This window comes from Mucor mucedo (assembly GCF_025094135.1).
Source record: "Mucor mucedo strain NRRL 3635 chromosome Unknown EV154scaffold_7, whole genome shotgun sequence".
Taxonomy (NCBI): Eukaryota; Fungi; Mucoromycota; class Mucoromycetes; order Mucorales; family Mucoraceae; genus Mucor; species Mucor mucedo.
In genome coordinates this window covers 39,568-65,434 of record NW_026252291.1, presented here as the reverse complement: position 1 = coordinate 65,434, position 25,867 = coordinate 39,568, and the positions used below count along the sequence as shown (strand labels likewise).

The 25,867-nt window shown below is 36.9% G+C and overlaps 8 protein-coding genes across 8 annotated transcripts; 4 read left to right on the top strand and 4 right to left on the bottom strand.

The window, feature by feature from the left end:
• The first annotated feature begins 58 nt into the window (after positions 1-58).
• Positions 59-1,676, top strand: EV154DRAFT_493191 (kinase-like domain-containing protein). Its single transcript, XM_051599773.1, has 4 exons — positions 59-390; positions 483-773; positions 831-1,059; positions 1,123-1,676. The coding sequence occupies exons 1-4, from the start codon at positions 118-120 to the stop codon at positions 1,641-1,643; spliced, it is 1,314 nt and encodes a 437-aa protein (XP_051462424.1). The 5' UTR covers positions 59-117; the 3' UTR covers positions 1,644-1,676.
• Positions 1,677-6,718: 5,042 nt separating this feature from the next.
• Positions 6,719-8,342, top strand: EV154DRAFT_598632 (uncharacterized protein). The gene has a single exon (XM_051607058.1). The coding sequence runs from the start codon at positions 7,100-7,102 to the stop codon at positions 8,240-8,242; it is 1,143 nt and encodes a 380-aa protein (XP_051462423.1). The 5' UTR covers positions 6,719-7,099; the 3' UTR covers positions 8,243-8,342.
• Positions 8,343-11,503: 3,161 nt separating this feature from the next.
• On the top strand, positions 11,504-14,645 carry EV154DRAFT_278143 (topoisomerase II-associated protein PAT1-domain-containing protein). The gene is made up of 6 exons (XM_051594734.1): positions 11,504-11,606; positions 11,673-11,923; positions 11,994-12,092; positions 12,145-12,239; positions 12,322-14,252; positions 14,311-14,645. The coding sequence occupies exons 1-6, from the start codon at positions 11,587-11,589 to the stop codon at positions 14,447-14,449; spliced, it is 2,535 nt and encodes an 844-aa protein (XP_051462422.1). The 5' UTR covers positions 11,504-11,586; the 3' UTR covers positions 14,450-14,645.
• Positions 14,646-14,650: 5 nt separating this feature from the next.
• Positions 14,651-15,882, bottom strand: EV154DRAFT_278122 (PQ loop repeat-domain-containing protein). The gene is made up of 5 exons (XM_051594733.1): positions 15,667-15,882; positions 15,474-15,600; positions 14,942-15,421; positions 14,777-14,869; positions 14,651-14,710 (listed from the first exon to the last, which is right to left on the bottom strand). The coding sequence occupies exons 1-5, from the start codon at positions 15,735-15,737 to the stop codon at positions 14,666-14,668; spliced, it is 816 nt and encodes a 271-aa protein (XP_051462421.1). The 5' UTR covers positions 15,738-15,882; the 3' UTR covers positions 14,651-14,665.
• On the bottom strand, positions 15,797-17,013 carry EV154DRAFT_493155 (uncharacterized protein). The gene is made up of 3 exons (XM_051599772.1): positions 16,452-17,013; positions 16,209-16,313; positions 15,797-16,145 (listed from the first exon to the last, which is right to left on the bottom strand). The coding sequence occupies exons 1-3, from the start codon at positions 16,740-16,742 to the stop codon at positions 16,026-16,028; spliced, it is 516 nt and encodes a 171-aa protein (XP_051462420.1). The 5' UTR covers positions 16,743-17,013; the 3' UTR covers positions 15,797-16,025.
• Positions 17,000-19,104, bottom strand: EV154DRAFT_493148 (mitochondrial carrier domain-containing protein). The gene is made up of 5 exons (XM_051599771.1): positions 18,998-19,104; positions 18,438-18,918; positions 18,327-18,373; positions 17,354-18,258; positions 17,000-17,299 (listed from the first exon to the last, which is right to left on the bottom strand). Exons 2-5 carry the CDS (start codon positions 18,850-18,852, stop codon positions 17,104-17,106), a joined length of 1,563 nt encoding a protein of 520 aa, XP_051462419.1. The 5' UTR covers positions 18,853-18,918; positions 18,998-19,104; the 3' UTR covers positions 17,000-17,103.
• On the bottom strand, positions 19,097-20,782 carry EV154DRAFT_493146 (3',5'-bisphosphate nucleotidase). The gene is made up of 5 exons (XM_051599770.1): positions 20,455-20,782; positions 20,265-20,390; positions 20,019-20,203; positions 19,460-19,963; positions 19,097-19,397 (listed from the first exon to the last, which is right to left on the bottom strand). The coding sequence occupies exons 1-5, from the start codon at positions 20,534-20,536 to the stop codon at positions 19,218-19,220; spliced, it is 1,077 nt and encodes a 358-aa protein (XP_051462418.1). The 5' UTR covers positions 20,537-20,782; the 3' UTR covers positions 19,097-19,217.
• A 3,219-nt stretch (positions 20,783-24,001) lies between these two features.
• Positions 24,002-25,647, top strand: EV154DRAFT_493141 (uncharacterized protein). Its single transcript, XM_051599769.1, has 4 exons — positions 24,002-24,923; positions 24,983-25,063; positions 25,135-25,209; positions 25,269-25,647. The coding sequence occupies exons 1-4, from the start codon at positions 24,404-24,406 to the stop codon at positions 25,535-25,537; spliced, it is 945 nt and encodes a 314-aa protein (XP_051462417.1). The 5' UTR covers positions 24,002-24,403; the 3' UTR covers positions 25,538-25,647.
• Positions 25,648-25,867: the final 220 nt, after the last annotated feature.

The following is a 25,867-nucleotide window of genomic DNA, read 5'->3' as shown; positions in this document are numbered from 1 at the left end:
AGTTTTACTCTATTAATATATAACTTTTTTCTCTTCCCTTTTTTTTCTTTCTTTTTCCTTTTTTCCTCTTTTTTTTTTTTTTTTTTTTTTTCTTTCCTTCATCACCTTGTTTTTTAAATGGTTATTAGTAACCCATTCCGTTCTTCGAAATGGAGACAACGATCTACGACGGCCGAGCTCAATGACACAGTAATAGCAGCTCCTGTAGCGCCACCCTCACCTCCTGATTCCACTATCGTCAAAAAGAATAAGCCTACACCTCCATTTAATTCAGATAGCTTGTTGGATGGTATTGGTGATTACATATTTCAATCTCCATTGGGTGGCGGTAAATTTAGTAAAGTACTTTTATCCTATCATTACCTGACAGGTTTAAAAGTTGCCATCAAGGTAAATTTAAACATGTTTATTGTTTTTTTTATTTATTTCTTGTATTGACTAAATATGGCAATCTGCATGATAAATATATATAAAAAAACCAGATGATCAACAAGAAGGAACATAAATACCGTGTCATGTCCAGGCTGGTACGCGAAATTGCTATTATGGAAATATTGGATCATCAAAATATAGTTAAATTGTACGAGACCTATGAAACCGCTGATACACTTTATATTATTATGGAATATGTTCCAGGTTATAATCTTGAAGAATACCTCAAGTCAATTGATAATAGCACTATACCTGAACAGCAAGCGCGTGATATTATTCGTCAGGTGGTTAGAGCTGTGGACCACTGCCATTCTAAATGGATTGTACATAGAGATCTTAAGGTAACTTTTTTTTTGATAGTTTATCTGCATGTAATATGCACTAACAATAACATTTAGACTCCCAATATATTATTAACTCCAGATCATCATGTCAAAATAGCGGATTTTGGATTAGGAAATAGATTTGGTTTACAGCGTTTGAGAACCGTGTGTGGTTCGTTATTATACTATAGCCCGGAAATAATGACGCAGCGTTCCTATGTTGGTCCAGAGGTAGATTCGTGGTGTTTGGGCATCATGTTGTATAGAATGACAGCAGGTCTTGAACTCTTTGCACACGCTAAAAGTTAGTTGCACTTATACCCTATATTATATCTTTAAACTAAAAAAAAATTACTGATGATAATAGCACAACCTGAGTTAAGGAAACTTGTCATCGGTCACCGCTACCAGTTTCCATCTCGATTAAGCCAAGAGCTTCAAGAGACTATAAAAAAGTTCTTGGCTGTAGATAGATTTGATCGCCTAAGTTTAAAGAATTTTTTGAGCAACGATCCATGGTTCAACGATTTTGGTAATTTACCGGATGTATTTGAAGAGCGCGTACCCAATGTATTGTATCATGCGAACGAAGTGACGGAGTCTTATGCAACATCTGTTCGAGACGATGACAATACAAAGATTCAACTATGCTCACAAAATAGTAAGAAGTTACATCTACAAGATCTTACCGAAGAAAAAAAGCGGGGCTGCAAGGTTCCAAAGACGGTAATTTACCATATTACAAATGCGTCCACGTATTTTACGGGAACAGCACCTCATTCTTCCCAAAACCCTATCAATTTGGACGCACAAAAGGTGGCAAAGGCAGAATTACACAATAGTACAACTCCGCACCGAAAATATTCGACACTTTTCACAAAAATTTGAGTTCCTTTAGTCATGCATTTTTTTAAAACCAAAAACTTGTTAATAAAAGGTATCTCAAATTCTACCAAACTTGACAAAATAGCAATATATATATATATTTTGTAAAAAGAAACTTTTTTATTTACGTTAATAAGTGGTATTTGAGCCACGAGCTTTTTTTACTGCCCGGCATCTATCGGGCATACTTTCTACAAGCTTATGACACACTTCATCCCCCAACAACTTCCATTCCTGATGAAGTGCAACCTCCAATTCATTAAGATTTTGAAGCTGGGCTCTTCTTTTAGCAATCCTTTGTCCCAGGAGGCGCCAAAGGTTCTCAATCGGATTCAAATCGGGACTTTGAGCGGGCCATCGCTCAAAGCCTGCAATCCCAGCCTTCTCTTTCCACCACCTCGTATATCCTCCTGTATGGCATGGGGCACCGTCTTCTTGGAAAATAAAGTCATGACCATATTTCTCTGTCAATTGTTCAAGCCAAGGGAGAAAGTTTTGACTTAAACAATTGACATATTTTTCTTGATCGACAGACCCTTTTAGTGTCACCAAAGGGCCCAAACCGCCTGCCCAAAAACATCCCCATACCATCACTGATCCCTTACCAAATTTAAATGTTGGTAAAACAAATCTATCCATATACCTTTCACCCTTCTTTCTAATAACTCTCACACCACCGTCGTTGTGCCTGAGTGCGAATCGCGACTCATCGGACCAGATTACCTTCTTCCAGTCATCTAATGTCCAATTCATCTTGTCGTCGACCCATTCTCTTCGCGTTTTTTTATGTCTAAGACTCAAAAACGGTTTTTTGGAAGGTCTGCAAGAATAAAAACCGTTTTTGCGAAGTGCATTCCTCAATGTCGTCAGGCTGATTGGATCGGTAGCCTTCGCAAGATTTTGCATATGAACACTTAAAGGTTCAAAGGAGTCCCTTCGAACTAAAAGCGTCAGGTGATGCTCAGCTCTTGCTGTCAGCTTTGCTGGTCTTCCTGGACGAGGTTGGACAGTCGTGATCCCTTCAGTTCGATACTTTTTTATAATCGTAACAACGGTTGTTCTAGGAACGCCCAATTCTTTGCTGATTTGGGTACCTGTCCATTTGGCATGCTCTGCCAAACCGCAAATGACTCCACGATCGAAATCTGAAAGTTCCTTGCTTTTTCTAGAGACTTTGTTAGTAATGTCAGTAAGTGGCATGATAAATTGTGTAATAAAATATGAAAGAATCGTTGAACGAAGAAAGAGTAGGTTTATTTATTTTTTTGGCTCAAAACGGAAGTGTCGAATATTTTATGTGCGGAGTTGTATACTACACACCAACTGAGTCTCCTCAACTTATATAGTAAGGTGCCCTCATCTGAATGTAAACTTTATTTTTAAAATCTTTCGTCCAATAAAATAGCCAGCCCACCAAATCTTCTTAGCTCAATTTGTAGATAGTCTCTTCTGGGAAACAATTATGCTTTTAAAATCATTTCATCCAATGAAATAACGAAAAAAAAAAAAAAAAAAAAAAAAAACTTCTAAGTAAAAATTAACATGGCGAAATTAACATGTACATGAACATGATTTTTTATTAAGACAAATTTTATAAATTTTTAACTTTATGAGACAATGCCCACCAGAAGGTGCCAAACTTGCTGGTGTTGATTAAGTTGAAACGAGGGTTCATCTTTCTTGAAAAATCAAGCATCTCCACGAACTGACACTCTGTTTCTCTGTATGTCGACTTCGTCCGCAACAGCTTTTCAACAACAAGATTTCCTCCATTGTCTTTGTTACAAACGTAATAAACGCAGGAGTTTAAACCGTCGGACTGGCTTAGAAGTTCAAATCTTGTCACAGGTCCACGTTCACACCAAAGAGCGTATTCAACGATGGTGGGAGCACCAGTCAACGCATCGATTTTGACGACTTCACCGATAAAGAGGTTGTTTCCGTTTTGAAAAATTCCGGTTGAGCCAACTTTCATGGTCTTGTCATCATCGTCATTATCAACAAAGTCTCTAATAGTAGACTTGAAGGACACAGCAACCTCGAGGACTTTGTTTGAAGCTTTAACTGGATAATCCTGGCCTGCCACCAACCAAGAACCACCAGTCAATACATGTCGAGCCATCAACCTCTTTGCAAAAGCAACAGCGGCATCTCTTGAAGGATTATGTCTGTTGGTACGAAACAGACACTCTCGAATGAATTTATTAAATTGCTCACCCTTCTCAGTTTCATAAAAGATTGGGGATCCAAATCGATAAATATCATCAACAAGATGATGCATGATGTGCATTTTACTGGAGTTATAAACGGAGCCACCCCTTCTGTTAGGATACTTTCGCTTCATGTAAGCATCATGCTCCATCACCGAGACACGAAGATCATTGTAAGTGAACTCCACATACTTCAGGTACGAATCAGACTTATGCTTGATTTTGCTGATATAAGAAAGCGAAGCTAACTTGCCCAAATTTTCAAAGCAGGTCTTGATCAAGAGAACACCGTCATCACGTCGAATTTCACCAGAACAGATCAATTGATTCAACAGAATTGGTACTTGCTGAACGAGGATTTTGTAATCCCTACCTAAGAAAGATCCATGAAGACGCAATGATGAACGCAGCTTTCGGGTAAACCCTTTGCTAACGTAACCATGCAATCTTGTTTCGAGGATACTTTTCTCAGTTGGATTCAGATGGTCTTGCAACAATGTTTTTACCAAGGCTTTGCCGACACCAAGCATTATCGTATGAAGGAGCTCGATTGGACAATCCAACATCGTATCGAACGATTGAAGGTCTACCAGAGCCTGACCACCAACAAGTTTGTAACCAGTATCGACATTTACCAACAAAGTCTTGTCACCGCCAGAAGCCAAATATCGCGCGTACATATCTGCAACCACTTTTTCAGAGCGAGGGTCACAACGATAATCACTGCCATCAAGTCGAGCTGGGGTTTTTAATTCCCAAACACACTTTCGGCATGGCATCTTTGAAATGGCACCGCGACTAGAGGCAAGCTCCGAATGACGCGCATTATCAGCAGTGATAAATTGCAACGGAGCAACGACAACGACAGCCTCACCACCAGGCAAAAACATCTCCACACCTTTCTCCAACAACAAAAGATCTTCAACAATAGCAGGAAGCATTTGCATTGCTGACAGCAAATGATCTGTACAGATGAAGGCTGTATTCTCAAGTGCATGTCGTTCAGCAAGAGGCAAAGCGGCGGGTACCATAATCCAACTATCAAACTTGTTGTGTTTCTTGGTTCGATTTCCACTCATATCATCAGTAAAGAAATTCAGGGGAATAACCTTAACGGGCTTGAATTTACGAGCAGAAGAAGGAGAGGGGCGCTTCAAAGGATTTGGCATTTTCAATCTACTAATAATGGTACTAGAAGCTCTAAGGAGATTAGAGTCATCCAGCACATTACGTTCGAAATCCAATGACAAAGTTTCCGGGCGATCACACAAAATGCTTGAAATGAGATTCACTTCGACAGAAACTTTCCTGGGCATGTTGTGGAGGTATAACCTACCATCAACGGGAAGAACTTGGTAACCTTCAGCCATAACGATTGAATGATTCAAGGTATAAAACCTCTCCACAATCACAAAAGTTTGACCTGTTTTGATCAGATCACCAACCCAGATATCCTTTGGGATGTTGTTGATTATGACAGAGACCATTGGATGTTGAAACATCTTGTGGGTACGCCATTTGTTCGACTGGTAACTATCGACAAGCTCGCCCTCTGTATGATCAGGAAGTTTTGATAAATGATCAGTGACAGAAGGGTTTGCAACCAACAACTTCAAGACTTCGGAGGGAGGATTCATATAGAACGGGAGATCTTCTTCGACTTCTTGACCATTCACCTTTTTCTGAACCTTGACGTAGTGCTTCGTCTGTCTGAGCAAGGGAATCTGGTTTCTTGTTCTTCTTGAATCATCAAAGTTGAATATGAGATCAGCTGCAGGTACTTTGGCTTCGGGATAGGCAACCTTGGCTTCAGTGACGTCCTTGACAAGCTTCACAATATCTTTCATCAAACTTTGAGATATGTCACCCCCAGACCGATAATAGAATTGATACATCAATTGATGTATCTTATCCCTGAAAGGAAAAAACTCGCCGTTGACAACTATGGGTGTTTGATCCTCGATTTCGTCGACTACAGCTTCCGGTTCATCAACAATGGATTCAGTGAATTCAATGTCTTCATCAAAAGGTTCATCTTCGTCCTCGTCGTCTTCCTCGTCACTGTAATCTTGGCATTCAGATTCGTCCTCTTGATGAAACACCATACGATCCAGACTGATGCGAGTAGATCTAATCGACTCAGGTAATGCAGTAACTTCTGGTCCATTCACTCGCCTGAAGGCCGTGTTGCTTGGGGTAATGGGTGCCTTAAAAGTGAAGGCTTCGGTAATTTTATGTGATTTTTTATGACGTGTAAGGGCGCTTGGATGCCGGAAGCGCTTGCCACATTCATTGAAATCGCAACGATAGGGGTTTTCGGTTTCGTTGGTTTGTTCAGGTTGAGTATTCATAATTCAGGAAGTAAAAGAGATAGAGATATAGTTTTTTTTTTTTTTGACTTAGAGGTTTTTTATATGCAAAGGTTTAGACCAGAATTTTGAACTACAGCTATTTCCAGCAGGTTCTTTTTCTTTTAGCTTCTTTTTTTTTCTTCATGTCTTTCTTTCCGTTTCTTTAACTTTTTAACTTGGTAAGTTATTTTCTCTTATTCCCTTTATAAACGCTAAAGCTATCTATCTTATAGTTTTTCACTTTTATGCTCAATAGTACACTCATAACTGACCCATCTATGTGGAAGGTATATTGCTAGCACTTTTTTTTTTGTTCAAATGAAGACTAAAAAAATTTTTTATAACAGATTTAACGCGTAATGAAGTGAGGTAAGTCTATTGCTTTTCGTGTACAAACAACATGCATTAACGTTCATACTTCTTTAGTCAAATACGGATTACTCTGAACGGCACAAGAAATAAGGTAAAGTGATTTTTATTCAACTATTCCAGTATCATTTACTAACTATTTTTTTATAGGTTTGTTGTACGCATCTGGCTATACATGCTCTATAGAACAATGCATACTGTCTTACAGTCTTCTGGGAGTAGTGGATTAAATTTATGCATTTTTTACACCATCCTGAAGGGATTTCCAATGGCTGGCAAGGCTGTATGGCATCCAAGCCATCCATTATTTTTTTTTAAATAAAATCTACATTTTAAGCCTATAATTCTATCCAATCAAAATAATTATTTTTAAACAATTTGAACCATTTTTATTTTGGCAAAAACGGTTCCACCGAAATACAAAAAATTCTATAACCCGACAATGTCCATATTAAGATTAACCAAAAAAATTGAGCTTTGAACGTCCGAAAAACTCTATGGGTGTGTAGTAACACTAAAGCAGGTACGCATGCAACAAGTCCATAATATTGCTGAATTGGGGTCACCTATCAGTCACCTTTTTCGAAAGTTTAAGAGGACCGATCAAGAAAGGCAACTCCGGAAAACTTCCTCTGCATTAAACTTGTCTCAGCTTTATCAGCGAGTTACAAAAGATCACATTGCCTATTTTACAATGCAATGCAAGATACGTACAGCCTCTTCAACAACATTTGTCTCTGGCTATTCAACTTCATCCACATTTGTTTCTTCATCTACTGCAAACACCGTCGATAAAAAAGTGCCAGCCCGTAAGAAATTATCAAATCGATTATCTATGGTCTTTTTTTCAAATACCCAACCCGAATTCAACATGCCTTGTCATCATGACGAAGCTGATCCTGAGCAGGACAAAAGAAACCAATCCGAGATGATTCGAATTATTAGAATGGTTTGTGACATACTTGGTATCACCTATTATCAAACTTCGTGTACGCAACTGGTAGGACTTTTAGCTCTCAAAAATAGCAAACGACCCGTTCCACCACCACCACCATCTTCGACTCAGCCTCCTCCTCCTCAATCACATTCATTATTTCGATCCAAAATATTTAATTCAAATGATAGACTCTCTGACTTGAATCGCAAACACGCTTCGTTAATCAGCAATCAATCAAATTATAGCGCGTCAAATACAGGATGGTGGTCAAGACAAGTACATCGTTTATCGGCGCAATTCACCTTTTCAAATATGGATAATAGCACACAATTATTTAGCGCCTCTTCTCACGCTATTTCAAGTAGCCATGACTTGTTAAATTTAGGAAGGATAGAACAAGAGCAACAGATTCTTCAACAAAGCGAAAACGATGAACAGGAAGAAGATGACTCTTCTTCTGATGGATTTTCAACATTCTCCATTGATATATCGTCTATTGCCTCATCAAAATTTAATGACGATGGATCACCTGTACAGATTGTGTCACTTCGTTATTCGAAAATTAAAGGTTCAACTAAAGTGTTTAAATTAGCCAAAGGTTGGATCCAGAAACTCTTATCACAAAACAATGAATATAAACAAAACTTAATGACACGATCCGAAGCTGAAGCCTATATTAAATCTGTTGATCTTCAACAATTTGAAACACAAGAAAACGATGTTATTAGGCTTTAATAGCGCTCTTCCCACCCTCCCCCCCCCATCAGCATCTTTTTCTTTGTAAGTACTATTTACATATACATATATCTACATCATCTGTCCCAGACCATTCCCTACTATATCTATTATTATCTTAATATCTTATGTTTTTAACCAAAATAAAATAAAATTACTTCTTTTTCTATATAAAGAAGATGCATGTAAACAAATTTCTATATACAGTACAATAACATCCTATGATTCATGTCTTTTTGTCCAAGAGTTGCTTGTTTACTGCAAGTTTATATTTTCTTCTGATTATACCTGCCTTAAATAGAACTCATAAACTTTATTATCACGCACAGAAGATCCATTGTTAAAAACGTGTTTGTTGTCATTTTGATTTGTATTTTAAAAAGCTGAATATTTACAAATCAGTGTAATTCAGCTCGTCGTCTGTCCTTTTTTCACCCAACTTGACCATAACATGAAAAAAAAAAATTCCTGGTTCACATTTACCAGTGTACATTAAAAATGTAGATCCCTGACATCTATTCGTCATTTGGGATTAACTTTTACACTAACCCAAACCATTACAAAATGATGGCGCATGTTGTGCTCAAGTGTAACCCTCTTGTGTAGTACCATCATCTCGATGAATTAATTATCTATGCCATAATGTCACAATTATATATATATATAAAAAAAAAAAAAAAAAAATCAATAACCAGTTATTTTTACTATACTCTATTATTTTGACCTATAAATAACGAGGGTTTTTTTTTACTGTATTAGTAAGTTAGTGATAATAACAAAAAAGTAGACTGTGGCCGTAGGGTGTTTCAATAAAGCAATTTTCTAAGCGTTAAAGAGAGACTATATCAAGACATCCTTTTATTCACACATGTATGATCACGATGCAAATTATTTTTTGTCTCTTGTACAAGGTTGTCAGCGCATATTCAAAGTGAACTTGTAAGAATATGGTATATCATACGCAATTATGACGTGGAATGAATGCAGTGATTTGATTTATCATCACATAAGGACGCTATAAGAATATTAAAAATTCATTTGATTAAATTGCAATGTTTTTATCCAAATGCACATGTGAGTTTAAGTTATATTTTAGTAAATAGGATGGATACACTGATTCCATTTTAGATTCTCACGATTGATTAAATCGACATTCACAAGAGATGTTATATGTGGCACAAGTGGAACCACACGTTTTCAAAGCCACTTTCTGATAATTACCACCATCAAAGCGATTACAAGTAGCCGAAATATAGGACGAGTCGATATATGCATATTATTCATTCGGGACTGGTTTGTGAACGTAGTCCTATATTGAGAATAGCGAGTAAAAAGAAACTACAGCTTTTGTTTTCAAGTTTCAATTTTAAAATACATGGAGGGAGTCTTTAAATTCTTTTTTCGCTGTATGTTTGTGAAAAAAAAAACTTCAAATAAATCTAAACAAAATTGGTTGAGACAATCAAATATAAACAAATGAGTGTTCACACTGTGTTTAAACTCCGTACAAAACGCCCTGAAACACGTCTTCCCTTTTGATATCAAATTGCAATAAATCCATACAGTTGGAAAGTCCCAGCTCAGGTAAAAGTAACAATTTTTTCAAAGAACCATACTTTGTCACATTGGAGTATCAAAAACTTTGTCTCATGGATTCTCTTCGCTAAACTCGAGCCTGTAAAGTGCAGTTACCACAATGACTTGGAAGTGATAAAAATCAGCCAGATGCCCCAGAAGAGGTGGATAAACCGAGTCTTTGTTGTGTTGCAAGACTTCAGGAGCAAAATTTGTATGACATGTATAAAATTTTTGAGCAAGTAATCGCCACTCTCGCTAGAAACTGCAACGTAGTAACCGAAGCTACAACACAGTGTAACAAAAAAAAAAAAAGTCCCAGGAAGTCGGCGGCTTCCATCATAAACCGAGTCATACTCATTTCTTGGAAGACAGAAATGGTTTTTATTTACATGGTAAGTCCCTATATTACTGGAGCAGCTCATTTCTAATTTATATTATACATTGGTATTAAGACAATACATTCTACGTTTCCCCTATCCCCAACAAATTTGTCTTTTCCTTGGTGACTCTTTTGACATTAAAGCAGAGGAATCCTGGTTTTCTTTCCAAGCTTTTTTTTTTTTTTTTTTTTTTTGAGGGGTTAGATATCTGTTCATACAAACTACAGCGTATAATGTAGTACATAGAGTAAAGTGTAAACGAGTAGGATCCTATAACCAAGAAAGCTTAAATTGATAGTTTCTACTAAGTACAACCAGTACAAATGTTCGGCTTAATCAGGTTTAGCTTGAGAAGACTGGATTTTTTAGATGCGTTTGTTAAACCATTAAAATTAGAAACTAAAAAAGCTGAGCGATACTTTACAGGAAAGTGTATAAAAAAAGTTAGGATCCACCAAGTACATTTGGCTGATATTACTGATGCTGCTGCGGTGGAGAACAGCAATGTCTCTGCTGCTTCTAACTCGGACTCTGATTCCTCGCCCAGTACCCTTTCCCATTAAAATACAAAGATCAAGAAAGGCCAATTAGGTTGCGTTGCTTAAAAAAAATATGGTTTCCATCTCGTTCTGTTGAAAGCTTTAGCCATACTCAAAAAATAAAAACTCATAATTTATAGCATTGTTCAATGTTGTTAATATTATTTATTTTAAAAGTTCAAATAGTGTAGAGAGAGAAAGCGTAATTTTCTCACTATATGGAGGTAATCCGTGTGTAGTTGTCTGCTCCCATTTACAAAGGGTATAAAAAGACCTTCAGTACCTGATGACATTTTTGGAAATACGAAACTTCATAACGATCTTGTAATTTAACTGCACCTATAACGCCGAACAGGTAAGCTGTTGACTAATTGCTTACAGCATGATATTGTCGTCGTGTTTTATGAAATTTTAAATTTAAAGTGATTTTTAACCAAGCATTCGTATTTTATGAATTAAAGCGCTATTGTAAGTTGCATGCATATTTACAATACATCACTGTTAAGGCTATCGATTACATAATGCGTACTTTTATAAAGAAGGGATATGATTTCAACTGAAAAACCAATGGACAGAGTGATATTTTGGATGAAAGAAGAATTCAATCTTGTGGGGATGCCAGAGAAGAGAAAGAATGTCTTGATTTTAATACAGACCTGTACCGAGCTTGTCAGTAGCTGTTTCATTTGATCTGAATTTTAAAAAAGTCAATTTGGAAGCGCGCGCGTAGTCTGAGAGAGATTTTTTTTTCCACACATACACATACGCACGGCAAAAGTAAATAAAAACCCTTTTTTTTTCTTCTTAAAATTTTATTTTTGTTTAATTGAAAATTATACTATAATCGATGGGCGATTCATTTTTTGGGTAAAGTCAAAAAAAAAAAAAAAATTAAGAGCAAGCAGAAAGTAACGGTATTATCTCCAAAATTAGTTTTAATACCAATCTACCGCCTTTGAGTGAGGATGAAATGCGTGCTTTAACTGAACAAGGAGGAGGAAACAATAACAGAAACCAAGTTCAGAATTACGACCATGTAGATGCTGACGTGTATGATTTTGCTACTCTTCGTCATGAACTCGGTGTTCATGACGAGCCAGAAGAGAAGCAAGATGGTCTTGGAGATCAGCTTATTGAAGAAGGTGATGATAATAACAACATGACTTTTGGTGATGCTCCCGTTGGTAAATATTCTTCAATCTTTTCTTTTTCTTTCTGTCATGTCTTTTTAACACGCGGTTTTTTTTCTTGTAGGAAAAGATTTTGACTTTTCTGGAAATACGCAGAGATTCTCTGCAGGTATTTCTGAGGAAGAAGCCTTTTATGCCAAGCGTAAACAACAAGAAGACCAAGGTAAAGTTTAAACAAAATGAATGCTGTACAAGTTTGAAATTAATTCTTGAAGATATAGCAAATCAAGGTGCGTTCCGTAATCCTTGGGCTGCTCCTCCTGTTCGTCAGCCCGTTACTGCATCTGGTATGGGAAGAAACTTTGGAGAGGTATGTGACGAGATTTATTTAAAACCAGAGAATGACAAATAGAGAGAGAGAGAGGAAGGGACTGATAAATCCGAAATTGTAGGCCTCACCAATGGGACCTTCCAAGTCTATTTGGGGTAACTTTGGAAGTGGCCTTTCACCTGGTGACAATGGTGGGTTTTCATCCTTATCAGGTAACCCTAATGGATTATCACCCTTTTCTAATGCCAACCGTCATCCTCAACAACAACAGCAACAACATCATCAACATCAACAATTTGTTGGAGGTATGTCACCTACTACCTCGGCTGGATATCAACAGCAACAACAGCAACAGCAACAACAACGTCGTCCTGTCACTTTGGAAGATATTGAGGCTGATATGCAACGTCAACAAGCTAACCGTTACCGTAATAACGAACCTCCCATGAATGGAAAGACTTTAAGTTTGGCCGAATTGGAAGCTTCGCTTGCCCGACCTCAACAACAAGTGCAAGTTCAAGGGCAACCTCAACAAGCTCAGTCATCTCAAGAACATGGCATTCCTCCATTTGCGTATGGTCAACCTGATCCCATGCAGATTTTAGCCATGAAGCAACAGCAAGAGATGAAGGAACAACAATTGTCTATTGCAAGAGAATTGAAGCGTCGAGAATTTTACCGTAAATCTCAATATGATGGGCTTATGACTCAACATGATAAGGATGTCGTGAACCGTATTCAACTTTCTCAGTTGGCTTCCGGCGATCCTTATGCGGATGATTTTTACTACCAAGTGTATTCCTCACTTCGTCAACGTGCTGGTTTACCTCTGCAATCAGCAACTTCTTCAACAGGAGCAGCAGTAACTACTGGTGCTCATGGATCAACTGAGGGAGGCCGTGGTCGTGGTCGTCGTGAAGAGAACATGATGCAACGTATGCAACAACAATTGCAACGCATTGTGAATGATGCCAAGCGTCGACCCAAGCAAACGCAAGTGTCTTTGGAAGGTGCTTTAGGAAAGATTACCTCATTGACGGTTCGTAATCCTCGTCAAGTTTTGCAAGTGCCTAGTACGAGTAGTGCTTCGTCTGACCCAAATACACCTACGACTACGACATCAACCGCAGATCATGTTCAAACACCTAATCACGCCAAGTCAGCTACAGCTGCTGATGATAAACGTCTTGTGCTCAAGATTACAGAGGACATGTATACACTTGTTTTGGAAATCGAACAAATGCATCGTCAAGGACCTCCTCAATCGCGTCATAACCATGAAGATGAAAACGATGAGAAGGATCGTGCTGAAGCGTTTAATGAAAAGTATGGAGCCAAGGTAGAAAAGTTATGGAAGACCTTACGTTTGACAGAGGCAGCCGAGACGCCCTTTTTGATCTCGTTGCTTTCGATCGGTAAAGGTAAAAAGTTGATACCTCGTATTGTACGTCAATTAAGTCATGACCAAAATTTGACCTTGTTGACTGTATTTGCTGGTAACTTTTCCAAGCTTCAAGTGTGCCGTCATGTCATCTATCCTGGTACGACTGTAGCCAATGTCGATGAAGCCAAGAAGCAAATGTTTGTTACTTTTGATGATGTAGAGTTATTCATGAATAATACGATCCCACCTCTTTTGGGCTTTATTGCTGAAGCCCCTCTTAGAATTGTAAACGGGTTGCTTTTGTTGTTATTGGAAAAGAATGACATTTTGACGGTGGCCCAAACAAAGCCTGGTTTGGCCTTTTTGACAATGCTTTTGTCTCGTGCGGAGATTTTGAAGCAAGGTGGTGGAGCTTTACAAGGTTTAGCGCATCCTCCCCCAGAAGAGACTCATCGCTGGCAAGAGCTTTACGGCAGTCTTTTTAATACACTCAAGGGCCGTTACCTTGCTATATTCCCCTCTTTGTATTATTTGGTGCCTATTAATCCCAACACCCCCATGATGCAATTATCACTTGCTGTCGATGATATCTATGTATGGCAATTCCTGGCTGCTATGGCTGTTGGTGCCTCTATGGATCAACAACATATTTTGGTGACTGAAGTCAGGTAATAGGAAACATGGGAGTTTTAGAGGTAGTTGAGACTAATTTGGTGAAATATATAGGGACCGTGTGATGGATAACATTGTTCTTGCAAAGAGAAACCGTTTGCCAATTGAACAAGCTAGCCATCGTATTGCCAACGTCAATTTATTTTTACATGCTTTAGGTCTTGATGCATCTCAAGTGTCTGTTCCTCTGTAAAAAAAAAAAAAGGAATCAAACAAAAATTTATATTTTTTCGCAAATTTTTATTATATATTTTCTCTCTTTCAATTTTTTTTTTTTATCCTTCTTTCTTATCCACAACACACATATATTTACAAAAAATAATTCAAAATTAAAAAACGCTAAATGTACAAATGTATCGGGATTTTCTATATTTGAATAAAAAATAGCATGTGGTAGTGATTGGGGGTATTATTTTTCAATCTCTTTTTCATACACAAAGAACTGCAGAAAGATCTATATTAAAGAGAAAAAGAAAAGGTTGAATACTCTAAAATAACACAAGGTAGGGCGTGTACTTACAATAAAGTCAAAAATTAAAGTGCCTGTACTTCCAATGATCCAAGAGAGATTCATCAGGATGTAACTCTTTTCTGTTGATTTCAAGAAAATAGACTGACCCATTCAAACAAACAAATAAGGAATAAATTAAAAAAAAAATGTTGTGTTTCCAAAAATAAAACTTACCGAGGTAAACAAGACGTTGCCTAAAACTGCACAGATGAACATGCCAAAACTCAAACCTTCTGTGCTTTTATGTTTATAATTCTTCAAAATTTGAGGGATACGACTACCAACATAAAGAGCAGCACTGGTCCATCCCATCGTCTGAGGAAGCCAGTTCAATCGATTTGTATCATCATCATTGTGATGGTTGTGCTTCCAATGAGCATTGTAATATGTGTAACACGAAATGACTGTCACTAAAACAATTGCAATGGCTGATGTCCAATTAAATAATCTCGTCTTTTTAGCTTGACTGGTCTTCTTGTTGGTTGCACTACTTATCGTAGTGGTATCATAGGTGGGTAACGAAGAAGGTCCAATTAACACACTGCTTTCTCCAGGAAAGACTTCTTCCTCAATAGGCTTTTGTTGACGCTGATAGTAAATGACCTGCCAAATCAAGGCCATATCTGCCACTGTGTAATAAAGTGCCAGAACAAACTTTTCAGAGATTATTAATGATGAGTTGACATGTGGAAAATTGTGAGTTTACCATGGTAACCAGCAGATCTTGCATAATGACACCTAAAAGATTAAAGACATCGCCTGCTAACCAAATGACCAAAAAGGTCATGGACAGACCATCGCCACTTTTGCGTTTATAGTTTTCCAACAATTGCCTAAAATAAGAATAGAATGGGCGGTTAATTCGCGCAAACAAGCCATCAAAGCGTGTGTATATTTACGGTGTGAAAACAATGAGCCAACATAAAATTGACAGGTAACCTGCCAAAGAAGATGCTAGCGTGTGATCCATATTATACTAGAAAAAAGGGAAAAAAGAGTGAAAGAGAAGGGGAATTATTGTAGCTGAGTAAAAAAAAAAAGAAGACTATTTTTATATAGAGTGGATATGAAACCAAAAAATCTTTTTTTTTCCAGCTCCCTTACAAAAAACGAAAGAGTTTCGTAAAGACGATCATACGAGATTACATAAATTGTGACAAACAAATAGTTTCTTATATGTTTGGGATAGGTTTTAATCGTATATGTTTATAAAAAAAAAGACGGTTTCAAAAAGTAGTAGGATGGCGTAAATGGTGATTTAGAAGTAAGAAATATCACCGAACTTCTCCTTATAACCAGGAATAGAGAAGTTACCCTTCTTGAGGCTCTCTTCAATGTTCTTGGTGATCTCGGGCTTAGCAACGACAATATCATCGACCTATTTATAAATGTCAGTTAACTTTTTCTTTTATATGCAAAATAAAATGCGTGTGATACGTACGGTAAGTTGTTCAATAGGACGAGAACCTTCAATGTTGCTGAGGGTAGCGTGAAGATCCTTGAGCTCGAGTTCGATTTGTTGAACAGTCTTTTGAGCCTTGGAGACCTATCAATTACAAAAAAAAAAAGCGTTAAATTTCTGTTACACGCTTATTTTTTTAAAGAAAAGTCTCTCTCATGCTCTATTTTTCTCTTTCTTTCTCTCTTTATCCCCTTATATAAAAACACAGGCCCCACTACTTACAGCCTTGGCTTCGAATTGGTCAATGGCGGAGAGTTGAGCATCCAAGTTGTAGGCAACGGGCTTGAAACCGCTGATGGCCTTCTCGGCTTGGTCGACGATACCTTGGTTCTTAAGAGCCTTACGGTAATGAGCGAAATCGACGGTGGTGGTTTGATCCTTTAATTCGGCAAGAACACGCTTAACTTCTTCATTACGCTTACGGAAAGCTAAAAGAGAAACAACAGTTTCTTGGGGAAGAGTGACACTCAACTTGGACCAATTGATAGCAGCAGCACGGACGGAGGAAGCCATTTTTTTAATTTTTTGTCTGTTCTGTTAAGAAAAAAAAAGGGAGAAGGGAGGATGGAATTAAATTTTTACTTACGGGCCCACCCAGACTAAAAAAAATAAAAAATAACATCCCCCGCACCCCGCCCTCAACAGGGCCATGATGGGGCGGACTTTCAATCCCCTTTGGCTACGTCAGAGATCACGTGGTCTTGCACTTACCAACACACGTTCGCCATGTCTTAATGTCAATACACGCATGACAAGCTGCTAATTAAAAATAAAAAATAAAAAAAAAAGGTTGTAATTTTATTTACAGTAAATCTAAGATAATATAATTAAGGGTTTTTTAAAAAAAGAAAAAAAAAGGGGGAAAAAGAAAAATCTAAGAGATACCCAAGGATCTTTTACTAAACTCGTACACAGCGTAACTAATACTAACAGAAGGCACTACTTTGAAAAGTGTAGGGCCCAAACCTTTGTAAAATCCGCCTATACCATCAGCACGCAAGGTCTTTTTCGCGGCATCCCATGCAGAGGTATATCTATATGGATGTGCTAGTGTTCCTTGTGCTTGTAACCTATAGCAATTCATTTGAGTGATCATTCATACATGTGAGTGAGAAAATACTAACCTTGTTCTGATCATGTTTAACGGATATACACTACTGGCACCAATGGAACCACTCACCATACCACAAGCCCAGAGTACAAGTACGTTGGGCGATTTTCCTTTTCCGTTTTCATCCTTTTGGCTGTTCATGTACTGAAGATAGGTGACTTTTAAAGTCTCGTAGATACCCATATCCAACGCTTGGTAAGGAAACACACCCATTAAACTTACGGTCAAACCGGGCCAAAAACCTCTTAATCCACCTGCTCTATACATGGATCTTGCGGTATTGGCAATCAAGTTTTTCTGTTTGGCTTTAAAAGCAGCATCATGACCTGCTCCTTTGACTTTACCGTTATTAGATTCAATGATCATGGAAGACATGATCCGAGTCTTTAAAGTCTCGACGGGATAAATACAAAATTGAGCACAAAGACCAGCGACACCACCAGCAATGAATCTTGCACCTACAGGAATCGCGTTTTTATCTTCTGAATGGGTTAATTCGGCTAAAATGGATTTGGTTGTTTCAAAGACGTAAAATTTGATGGCGGATTCAGGCACAATTTTAATAACGTTTAAACCATTACCGACAAAGAAGGCACGAAATCCACCTTGGTGATAGATATTCTTTAAACCTGTGAGGATGGCGGATTGAGGTTTCACAGGTGCACTATTTGTGGCTGCTGTGGTTGTATGTTTTGAAAATGCAGTGGTTTGTGTAATGAGGTATACTTTCAGTCTATCAAAGGGTGCTGTACATGTTCTTGAAACAGCACCTGCCATGCCACCAGCTGCTAAATATTTATAGGCGTTATTGGCTGTTTCGTCTGTGTGGGGAATAACAACTTCTGCATCATGGGTGAGTTGGGTTGAAGTTTGGTAATATTGATATATCTCTAAAATCGTCGTTTCGCGTGGTAATAACTGCATTGATGATTTTTTTTTTTTAGAATTACCATCTTATTTTCCCCCTAGTATCTCTGTGTACTTACCAGTAAAAAGTCTCTCCAATCCTGGAAATCAATATAACCATTACCCTCTTTGTACATAAAATTATTAAACATCTCCCTGATATATACAATACAAAAAAAAAAAATACTAACCAACATCGATGACCTGCATAAATTTTGCTATATCGTCATTGGTGACATGTATACCAGCTGCTTTCAAAGCGTTTTCTAGATCATTGGGGTGTAATCGATAATCGTCACCGGATTTGTTGATTTCCGCAAAGAGTTGCCAAAGGTCTTTTTCTTTATCCAATACGTAGGTTCTGAATTCTTGATAGTCTATAATCCCATCATGTGCAGTATCACATTTGGCGAGCAGGTCTGTAACGTAACGCGTATGAGCAGGTAAATGAGTCAACTTTAGAAAGCCTCCGAGAATAGCTTCTGCATCCAAATAGCCTCTCTTTTTACAATCTAGTTCCTCAAATAGTGTTCTAATGCGAGTCTCTCTTTCTCCAGCTTTTTCATCAAAGTAAGGATGAGGCGAGCCTGGAATGTTTGAACTCATGTCTTTTTTTTTGTTTAAAAAATGGGTTTAATGTTTTTTTTTTTTCCTTTAGGGCCTAATTTAAAACTATTTACCATTGATCTGTTAATTTTCTTTTTTCAATTAAAAAAAGTTTTTTTTGCTTGTAATATAAGTTGGGTTAAACCTTTGTTTAGAAGAAAATCTCTCTTCTGATTTTAGTTTCAAAAAGAACTGTGGAAAAAATATAGATATAAAAGAAGACTAAAAAAAGATTCGAGTAATTGTCCTAATGAGGTAAAAAGTAAAAAGAGGCTTGAACTTTTTATTTGAAGAACCGATTTAATTTGAACATGGGTAAGGGGGGGATCTCTCTATATTTATCACATGCGATAACCTTTTCTTTTTTAGATGCCCAAGACGGTCTGAACTGCCTTCAAGACGTCGTCATGGATACTAGCTTTAGAAGCAATCACGCCCTTGTTCTTTTCTAATGTTCGTCCAATAGAAAAATCAAGAGGTTTACCATAAATATCTGTAACTCTTCCTCCTGCCTCACTCACAAGGACATTTCCGGATGCATGATCCTATTATAAAAAATTATATATATATAAGTCTTCTATGAGTTCCTATTGTTTCCTTCTTTTACCCAAATCTTTTCGACATAAGTTTTACTGGTAGGAAGACGCAAGTAAATATCTGCGTCACCTCTGGAGATGGAACAATATTTAGCTTGACTATCCATACGCACGGATTCACGCGTGATACCCAATGCCTTGGCAATTTCCACAGCATCGCCATGAGAAGAATGTCCTGCTTCAACAGATTCACAGAATGTTGCCTCGGCGGTAGATGAAATATCTGCAAAGTGAATAGGTGATTCGGTTGCTTCGGTGAATGTGCGTTGGAAGGCACCATGACCACGGACAGCAATAAACAATGCTCCTCTTTCTCCCTCGGGTTTGTTGTGATCTACGGGTAAATTGGGACATCCAACCACACCTACTTGAACAATACCATCCACAATCAATGCTAAACAAACAGCATATTGTCCTCCACGCAAGAATCCCTTGGTACCATCAATAGGATCTAAAGCCCAATGACGACCATGAGCTCCACCTCCATAATTACCACGATCAATAGCATCTAAAATCTATATGCGTCTTTGTGTCAGTAATTTATCCTTGTGTGTATACAGTCGTATTTACTTGTTGTTCAGACAGCTTTTCCGATTCGCTCAAAACACCATTGGTCAAGGAAACAACCTTTTCTCTCAAGATCTTTCCGGCATCGCCTAGTAAATCTTTGGAATCTTCCTCTCCTACAATGGGATCAGCAGGGAAGTGTTCCTTGAGACAAGTGTTGACAATCGCTTGAGCAGAGAAATCGGCAACTATTTATTGTATAATGAATATAAAAAACACACATTATTTTTTCTAGAGAGAGAAATGTACCTGTGACGGGAGACTTGTCATCCTTGGTTAATGTCTCGTTGGCTACCAAGTGTTGGAATACAGATTGACACACTTTACTAGCACTCAAGACAGCTTGAATAGCTACGCTTCTTTCTTTGGAGTAATCTGTGAGACGACAAGAATGGTTAGAACTTGTCCTTTTTGTAATCCCTTAAAGAATATGACTTGCCTGACATGGTGTAAATGGTTTTAAACAGTAAAGGATTTCGAACGATTGTTTTGCTGTTTAGTCTACATGAATTCCTCATCATCTAAAAACAGATGCGATATTAAGACTCCGACCGATCTACCCTCATCCCATCTCTCTCCTTCTCCACACACATACGCACACTAAAGGCTGTATTCATACCATGAATTGTACATTGCTGGTTAATCTAAATAAATTCATGCGTTACTGTCACACTTGTAAAATAAATGGAAAAAAAGTGTAGTGAACCAAAACAAAAGAGGAAATGGGATGACATATTGCTCATCTTTAAACGTGTTGATTGGCTACCTTTTTTTATTCGACGTCAATGCGTGTGTAACCGCAATGCAGTTGGATACTCACGTAGTCGTTTTTCTCCAACAGAGCAATATTTTAGGAGTAACGTTGCACGCAATATGCTTTATAAACTTTGGCAGAAAAAACCAATATTTAAAGAAAGTGCGTGTTATGACACGAAACACTTATAAATTGCACGATCAAAGATCTAAGTCATATTCAACTATTACCAAAAATACCGCACAAAAGCACACAGGGAAATACAAATATATTTCTGCATATTACCTCATATATACTTTAAAATATTAGGTCTTATCCGTGAAAATAAGTACTAATGTCGAGTTAAAAGTTTATTACAAGGACCCTTAATATCACTTCTAGGTAACTATGCTTCATTGCGACGCTTACTCATCACTTCAAAACCCTTGTGATTGATGATACGCTGAAGAAGGCTAAACTCTACACACCGACCTCTTTCCTTAGACAAAATAATAATAATGGAGTTTGATGATATCAGTTCAAATTCTTTATATATTATTATGGATTTTTTTCGCTTTTTATTATCGTTTTATACATTCAACTTAATGGCTTCGTATAGCAAAGTTTTAACTTTATGTTTAATCATGTAAAAGAAATGTGTACGTTTCATTGTGACATAACCATACCTAAGTCGATTCATCATAATTGTGTTTTAAAGGAGGTTACAAGCTTCTTCTCTTTTACCACTCTAATCATTTGCATTTATTAAACACATCGGAAAAACTAAGAAACAGTCAGATTGTGTCTGGATCTAACGCTTAAAGCCCAAAATAAAATTCAATATTTGACAGTGATTTAAAAAATTGACGAGGTTAATTCGAAAAAGAATAAAACCTGCTTTTTCTTTTCTTTCTTTTGTTATGTACTTACAATGACAATAGAACAGCTATCGGCTCAAGAGGTATACAACAATTTTTTCTCACTACTTCAACGTAAAATTCGAAATTTGTTAAAGCCACCAAATACAGCATACCACGTACCTAGGAATATTATTGCTAATTATCCTAAACTTTTCCAAAAAACAGCTCAGCTTATAGAATTAGTAGGAGCTATAGTTCCTGATACAGGAGCCAAAACAATCGTTACTCGTGAGCTATTGAAATGGATAGCACATGAACGTCCTGATCTTTTAAATGACATGATACATGATAAAGAAATAATTTATCAATAAAATTTGGTACTGCGTTTATCATTAAAAAAAAGAAAAGAAGAAAAAACAAACCAAAGACGTTGCCACTTCTTTCTATTTTAATTATGAATCTTGAACAAAAGCTGTTACCCACGGATCCTTACGACCAACTTTTGGTTGCAACAATCAACAAAGCCAAGTATTTGAACCATCAGGCTGCCATCAGGTTTAAAAGAGAAGTTTTTGTACTTCCCAAGCAAATTGAAAGAGATGTCAAAATGGTGATTATCATGAAGATGGAGATAATCAATTGTTTGGTTGACTGGCCTTTCAATTTGGAAAATGAAAAGACAAAGACGTTGCTTGCTTGTGATTTGATAGTGTGGTATAAGAACAATAGGCCAGATATATTGTATATATTGAACAGCTTGATTTGATGAACAAACAACAATAAATCAAAGCTCATGTCGTTTTAATAAAATGAACAATTTTTATGTTAACTAGTCTTATATTGTGGGTGGGAAATGACCAAAAGAATAATGAGTAATATTATTAATTAAGAGCCCTTCTACAACATCCACTTCCTTAAAGTGTCTTCTTACTTGTATTAATTTCTGGATTTTTTTATGATGCTAGACTTTAGAACAGTTGCTTGGTACTCCAGATTAAATATTGTCTCCTTTGGAATTATAACGTACTGTGATTCCACAAGTAGTCCTTATAGCGCATGTAGAAGATTTCAAATTATGGAATTTACGGGTACCGAATGACGAAGATTATTATTGAATCTGTCACGTATCAAACTTAGATGAATGTTACGAAGTGGCAGATAAAAAAATGAGCAAATTCATGAAATTTTTAAAAATCATAACATCCCGCAAGCAGCTATAATTGACACTGTAAAATGGTACAATCAATTTGGAAGGAAAGGTATCTAGACAACCTGTTCAAATAAAAAAATAAAAAAGTGTTTATAATTTTTTAATCCAAGATGATTCCGAGTTGCTTTCCCATTTCAAGTACCAGAGACTGTTTAAAAAAGAAACTTTGATTAGACCAATTTCTACACATATTTATCCTAACGCCAAGACTTCTTGCGGCATCGGATTCAAACAGGCCTGGTTTCTGCCCGTTTGAATTAGGTTTTAATAACTTGAAAATTGACTAGTTTGGACTTGATCGATAGATCCTTTAAGTGTCATCAATAGGCCCAATTCACCCAGATACCATTATTAAGTTTGAAGGTTGTATAAAGAGAGAGAGAGAAAGAGGAAAAAAGGAAAAGAGTGTGCAAACAAGTTTTATTTATTAACTGATAAACAAGAGCTGAGTTATGTCAGTATGAGATAATCAGTTATACAATCACACATAATGTTTGAGCCTTTACTTAAGATGGAAATATTTGCAATGAATCAGTTATCATCTGCATCCGTAATGAATTCAGCTATAAATTACACCAAGCTTCCATTTCTGTAGGTCTAGACGTTCTAGATTTTAAGTCAATGATTCTGTAGTAGCCAATAATAAAGGGCGTTTTATAGGCATCGTACAGCTTAATAAAGTAATACAAGCAACCACAATGTTCATATTATACATCTCAACAAGTTTGAACGCAAATATAAAAAGCACTGTAATTGATAAGATAAATTTTATTTTATTGCTTATTGTGATCAGGTTTCCTTCCAGATTTAGCGCTGAGGACGAGGTTGAGGAGGGTAAGGAGGATGTGGCATTGGCTGTCTGTAGTTATTCATGCTTGGAGTTGATATGATTTGATAAAAAAAAAAAAGTCAAGTTTATTACATGATATTTATATTATTTTAATGTATTGGGCTCATACAAATAAAGAAAACTACAATAAAAACCTGTCAAGACGCTATCTTGGAAAAATCATGTGCACATGTCTCTTTGAAACCAGATGGACTCTTTGTTTGTGGTTCATTTAGATGGACACTTTCTTAAAATGTGTCTGTTACAAGCAATCAGTAAACAAAGTATTGTCCTCAAATATGACAATCTACTAATAGTTTTGCTGTTAAAATTGGTCAATTTGAACTAGTATGTGTAAGTATAAACTATACGGTCACCGGGATGTTAACCTCTAAGATTCTCGTATCTATGTCTTTGTACAATTATCTGTAGCTGCTTTAATACACCAGAAGGTATATGTAGAAAGGTTTAAAGTGACTGTTAACTCTAATCGAACCTGATGATTAACAGGAGCATCAATGCATCCTTTTCACTACTATAATGCCTCTCTTTACTCGTTACTTTTCCCCTTCAATGTAGCTCTATTGGTAACAACAGCCGGTTTTATTCTGTTTAATCTGATAAAAAAAGCAATGATTATTTTAATAACTGCACTTGTTAATTTTGGACATTTTCTGTGCACAGTAGAAAATAATTACTGGACCGGAAACGTGTAAATTCTTGCTTTTTTTATGCTGAAACAAAAAAAAATATATAATGACAAATCCCACCTTTGAAACGCACATTCACAATGAAATTCTCTTGAAATCAGAACAGTGTAGATTGGCCAACTTGGAATTGTTGGATGCAAGCAGAGTTGAAAACGACGATGCCAGTTTGGACGAAAATAGAGCTGCTATAGCCAGACACGACGTTTCAGCCGTTCCTGTTATTGAAAAGCCTCGTAATATTAACGCATACAACGCCTTTTGTCAGCAAGAGAAGACAAAGATTCTCAAGAACACTACTGAAGAAGTCCCTGCTGTCCCTTTGGCATCCCAGATTTTGTTTAAACGATATAAAAATCTGACTGAAGGCGAGCACGAAACACTTGCGACTACGGTTCAAGAAATGAATAATGGCAGTGAAGTCCAAACTTCCAAAAATACTGACTTAATTCTCGCCCGGATGAAATCAACACTCAAGAAATTCCTTGCAATCATGAACGCTTACGACGGGACAGAAAGTGCTATGGGTTTCGGGAGAAATAGGCCCTGGAAAGCGATTGCTGTTGGAGGTAAAAGTATACCTCATCCTTGAAAAAAAACATTTCTTGATTTTTTTTCTATTATGCAGAGAACGTGGAAAAGATGGATTTAAAAAAATGGAGAAAGGAAATTAAGCAAAATCTAAATCCCGGTTTCAATGCTAAAAAAGGTATTTCACATCAATAAGACAAGAAAAAATCAAAGGAAGTGATTATAAATGTGAATTTACCTTATCCTTAGCCCGTATTGTTGCTGCATCCTTGGTACATAGTAAAAGGATTGCTGCTGTCAAGGAATCCATAAAGAAGCTGATCTGTAAGATTAAAACGCCGAAACGTTTTGGAATCAATTGTCTAATCTTGTATATGGAGTAGATGACCAATGTGGGACTACTCACGCTGTAGTACCTTGGAAAAAAATGGTCAGGGTGGAAGATATAGGAACCTTTACTAAAAATAACAAATGTTTGGTGGTCAAAAACTGGCCTATAGATAACTTTATACCTAAAGAGATAAAAAAGGCACACAATCTTACGCTTATAGAGTCCAACTTGTGTCGCCTTGAATTCGAATTGATTAGTATACCTGACCAGTCGACATTTACAGAGCCAACTGACATGCTAGTCGATAACGACAACGAATAAACGATGCTCTGATTCTTTTTTTTTTTATCTTTATGTCTAGAAAAGACGGTATAATTTGACATCACTCCTAACATACCTTACAAAAAGTATTTCTAAAAAAGATAGCGAACTCTCAGAATTTATACTGAAGTTTAGTATTGCTTTCTAAACCGGCGGACACTATTTTTTTTTGTTAAACTTTGAAAACTTTTGGAATGCCTAGCGTAAAGATTTTTGTGAATTTATGAATTATTTTATAGTGTCACAAATTGCAATAATGGTAAGGCTCCAGATAATCAAAAATAAGAAAAAGGCATACGAGACCACATATTTTAATGGTACTAATGATAA